Source organism: Salmo salar, chromosome 17 (genome assembly GCF_965601325.2).
Source record: "Salmo salar chromosome 17, fSalSal1, whole genome shotgun sequence".
NCBI classification, from domain to species: Eukaryota; Metazoa; Chordata; class Actinopteri; order Salmoniformes; family Salmonidae; genus Salmo; species Salmo salar.
The window spans coordinates 39,167,602-39,172,500 of record NC_138307.1 but is presented as its reverse complement, the minus strand read 5'-3'; the positions used below and the strand labels follow the sequence as shown (position 1 = coordinate 39,172,500).

At 42.1% G+C, this 4,899-nt stretch overlaps 1 protein-coding gene across 1 annotated transcript in view; it reads right to left on the bottom strand.

Annotated features, from left to right (window-relative positions):
- LOC106575017 (ephrin type-A receptor 6) overlaps positions 1–1,096 on the bottom strand; it is a 163,223-nt gene extending 162,127 nt beyond the window's left edge. Inside the window, exon 1 of the mRNA XM_082963318.1 lies at positions 1–1,096. This exon is cut by the window's left edge and continues 395 nt beyond it. Coding sequence (XP_082819444.1) covers positions 1–1,096 — 1,096 coding nt within the window.
- Between the last annotated feature and the right edge of the window lie 3,803 nt (positions 1,097–4,899).

Genomic DNA, 4,899 nt, shown 5'->3' with positions numbered 1-4,899 from the left:
TAGGGTAATGCTCAGTGTATGGGCTTGTGGTCTTGACAGGGTAATGCTCAGTGTATGGGCTTGTGGTCTTGACAGGGTAATGCTCAGTGTATGGGCTTTTGGTCTTGACAGGGTAATGCTCAGTGTATGGGTGTGTGGTCTTGACAGGGTAATGCTCAGTGTATGGGCTTGTGGTCTTGACAGGGTAATGCTCAGTGTATGGGCTTGTGGTCTTGACAGGGTAATGCTCAGTGTATGGGTGTGTGGTCTTGACAGGGTAATGCTCAGTGTATGGGTGTGTGGTCTTGACAGGGTAATGCTCAGTGTATGGGCTTGTGGTCTTGACAGGGTAATGCTCAGTGTATGGGCATGTGGTCTTGACAGGGTAATGCTCAGTGTATGGGCTTGTGGTCTTGACAGGGTAATGCTCAGTGTATGGGCTTGTGGTCTTGACAAGGTAATGCTCAGTGTATGGGCTTGTGGTCTTGACAGGGTAATGCTCAGTGTATGGGCTTGTGGTCTTGACAGGGTAATGTTCAGTGTATGGGCTTGTGGTCTTGACAGGGTAATGCTCACTGTATGGGCTGGTGGTCTTGACAGGGTAATGCTCAGTGTATGGGCTTGTGGTCTTGACAGGGTAATGCTCAGTGTATGGGCTTGTGGTCTTGACAGGGTAATGCTCAGTGTATGGGCTTGTGGTCTTGACAGGGTAATGCTCAGTGTATGGGCTTGTGGTCTTGACAGGGTAATGCTCAGTGTATGGGCTTGTGGTCTTGACAGGGTAATGCTCAGTGTATGGGCTTGTGGTCTTGATAGTGTAATGCTCAGTGTATGGGCTTGTGGTCTTGACAGGGTAATGCTCAGTGTATGGGCTTGTGGTCTTGACAGGGTAATGCTCAGTGTATGGGCTTGTGGTCTTGACAGGGTAATGCTCAGTGTATGGGCTTGTGGTCTTGATAGGGTAATGCTCAGTGTATGGGCTTGTGGTCTTGACAGGGTAATGCTCAGTGTATGGGCTTGTGGTCTTGACAGGGTAATGCTCAGTGTATGGGCTTGTGGTCTTGACAGGGTAATGCTCAGTGTATGGGTGTGTGGTCTTGGAAGAGATCCAAGGCATTATCTAACAGTGGCTGGAGGTCCATTAAACCTGAAGATACCCAGGCATTATCTAACAGTGGCTGGAGGTCCATTAAACCTGAAGATACCCAGGCATTATCTAACAGTGGCTGGAGGTCCATTAAACCTGAAGATACCCAGGCATTATCTAACAGTGGCTGGTGGTCCATTAAACCTGAAGATACCCAGGCATTATCTAACAGTGGCTGGTGGTCCATTAAACCTGAAGATACCCAGGCATTATCTAACAGTGGCTGGAGGTCCATTAAACCTGAAGATACCCAGGCATTATCTAACAGTGGCTGGAGGTCCATTAAACCTGAAGATACCCAGGCATTATCTAACAGTGGCTGGAGGTCCATTAAACCTGAAGATACCCAGGCATTATCTAACAGTGGCTGGTGGTCCATTAAACCTGAAGATACCCAGGCATTATCTAACAGTGGCTGGTGGTCCATTAAACCTGAAGATACCCAGGCATTATCTAACAGTGGCTGGAGGTCCATTAAACCTGAAGATACCCAGGCATTATCTAACAGTGGCTGGAGGTCCATTAAACCTGAAGATACCCAGGCATTATCTAACAGTGGCTGGTGGTCCATTTTAAACCTGAAGATACCCAGGCATTATCTAACAGTGGCTGGAGGTCCATTAAACCTGAAGATACCCAGGCATTATCTAACAGTGTTAATTGACCTTCACACTAGATCAAAAGATTATACATGGGGAAAGTAAGTATGATTCAAGTGTAGAGTACTAAAGTTGTAATTATTAAACACACTTTAACCTTGACTGTGCAAACCGAGGAAATATAATGTTAATTAAGTCATCTCAATTAGCTTCATGGAAACACCCAAGGCGGATTAAATTATAAATCAATTGTAGTTAATCGCTTTACACCTGCTGCAGACTAGAGTGAGAGAAAGAGAGAGAGAGAGAGAGAGAGAGAGAGAGAGAGAGAGAGAGAGAGAGAGAGAGAGAGAGAGAGAGAGAGAGAGAGAGAGAGAGAGAGAGAGAGAGAGAGAGAGAGAGAGAGAGAGAGAGAGAGAGAGAGAGAGAGAGAGAGAGAGAGAGACAGAGAGAGAGAAATGGAGGAGTTTCAGTCAATAGATTTGGATTGTGTCTCAACTGACAGCCTGTTCCCTATATTGTGCACTATATATGGGCCCTGGTCCAAAGCAGGGCACTATGTAGGGAATAGGTGCACTATATAGGGAATAGGTACACTATATAGGGAATAGGTGCACTATATAGAGAATAGGTACACTATATAGGGAATAGGTACACTATATAGGGAATAGGTGCACTATATAGGGAATAGGTACACTATATAGGGAATAGGTACACTATATAGAGAATAGGTACACTATATAGGGAATAGGTGCACTATAATAGAGAATAGGTACACTATATAGGGAATAGGTACACTAATATAGAGAATAGAGTGCACTATATAGGGAATAGGTGCACTATATAGGGAATAGGTACACTATATAGGGAATAGGTGCACTATATAGGGGAATAGGTGCACTATATAGGGAATAGGTGCACTATATAGGGAATAGGTACACTATATAGGGAATAGGTACACTATATAGAGAATAGGTACACTATATAGGGAATAGGTTGCACTATATAGAGGAATAGGTACACTATATAGGGAATAGGTGCACCTATATAGGGAATAGGTACACTATATAGGGAATAGGCTGCACTATATAGGGAATAGGCACACTATATAGGGAATAGGCGCACTATATAGGGAATAGGTACACTATTTAGGGAATAGGCGCACTATATAGGGAATAGGTGCACTATATAGGGAATAGGTGCACTATATAGGGAATAGGTGCACTATATAGGGAATAGGTGCATTATATAGGGAATAGGTACACTATATAGGGAATAGGCGCACTATATAGGGAATAGGCGCACTATATAGGGAATAGGTACACTATATAGGGAATAGGTGCACTATAAAGGGAATAGGTGCACTATATAGGGAATAGGTGCTAGGGAATAGGTACACTATATGGAATAGGTACACTATATAGAGAATAGGTGCACTATATAGGGAATAGGTACACTATATAGGGAATAGGTACACAATATAGAGAATAGGTACACTATATAGGGAATAGGCGCACTATATAGGGAATAGGAGCACTATATAGGGAATAGGTACACAATATAGGGAATAGGTGCACTATATAGGGAATAGGTGCACTATATAGGGAATAGGTGCTAGGGAATAGGTACACTATATGGAATAGGTACACTATATAGATAATAGGTGCACTATATAGGGAATAGGTACACTATATAGGGAATAGGTACACTAAATAGGGAATAGGTGCACTATATAGGGAATAGGTGCACTATATAGGGAATAGGTACACTATATAGGGAATAGGTGCACTATATAGGGAATAGGTGCACTATATAGGGAATAGGTGCACTATATACGGAATAGGTGCACTGTATAGGGAATAGGTGCACTGTATAGGGAATAGGTGCACTATATAGGGAATAGGTGCATTATATAGGGAATAGGTACACTATATAGGGAATAGGCGCACTATATAGGGAATAGGCGCACTATATAGGGAATAGGTACACTATATAGGGAATAGGTGCACTATATAGGGAATAGGTGCTAGGGAATAGGTACACTATATAGGGAATAGGTACACTATATAGGGAATAGGTACACTATATAGGGAATAGGTACACTATATAGGGACTAGGTGCACTATATACGGAATAGGTGCACTATATAGGGAATAGGTACACTATATAGGGAATAGGTACACTATATAGGGAATAGGTGCTAGGGAATAGGTACACTATATAGGGAATAGGTGCACTATATAGGGAATAGGTACACTATATAGGGAATAGGCGCACTATATAGGGAATAGGTACACTATATAGGGAATAGGTGCACTATATAGGGAATAGGTGCACTATATAGGGAATAGGTGCACTATATAGGGAATAGGTGCACTATATAGGGAATAGGTGCACTATATAGGGAATAGGTGCTAGGGAATAGGTACACTATATGGAATAGGTGCACTATATAGAGAATAGGTGCACTATATAGGGAATAGGTACACTATATGGAATAGGTACACTATATAGGGAATAGGTGCACTATATAGTGAATAGGTACACTATATAGGGAATAGGTACACTATATAGGGAATAGGTGCACTATATAGGTAATAGGTACACTATATAGGTAATAGGTACACTATATAGGGAATAGGTACACTATATAGGGAATAGGTGCACTATATAGGGAATAGGCGCACTATATAGGGAATAGGCGCACTATATAGGGAATAGGTGCACTATATAGGGAATAGGCGCACTATATAGGGAATAGGTACACTATATAGGGAATAGGTGCACTATATAGGGCATAGGTGCTAGGGAATAGGTACACTATATAGGGAATAGGTACACTATATAGGGAATAGGTACACTATATAGGGAATAGGTACACTATATAGGGAATAGGTGCACTATATACGGAATAGGTGCACTATATAGGGAATAGGTACACTATATAGGGAATAGGTACACTATATAGGGAATAGGTGCTAGGGAATAGGTACACTATATGGGGAATAGGTGCACTATATAGGGAATAGGTACACTATATAGGGAATAGGCGCACTATATAGGGAATAGGTACACTATATAGGGAATAGGTGCACTATATAGGGAATAGGTGCACTATATAGGGAATAGGTGCACTATATAGGGAATAGGTGCACTATATAGGGAATAGGTGCT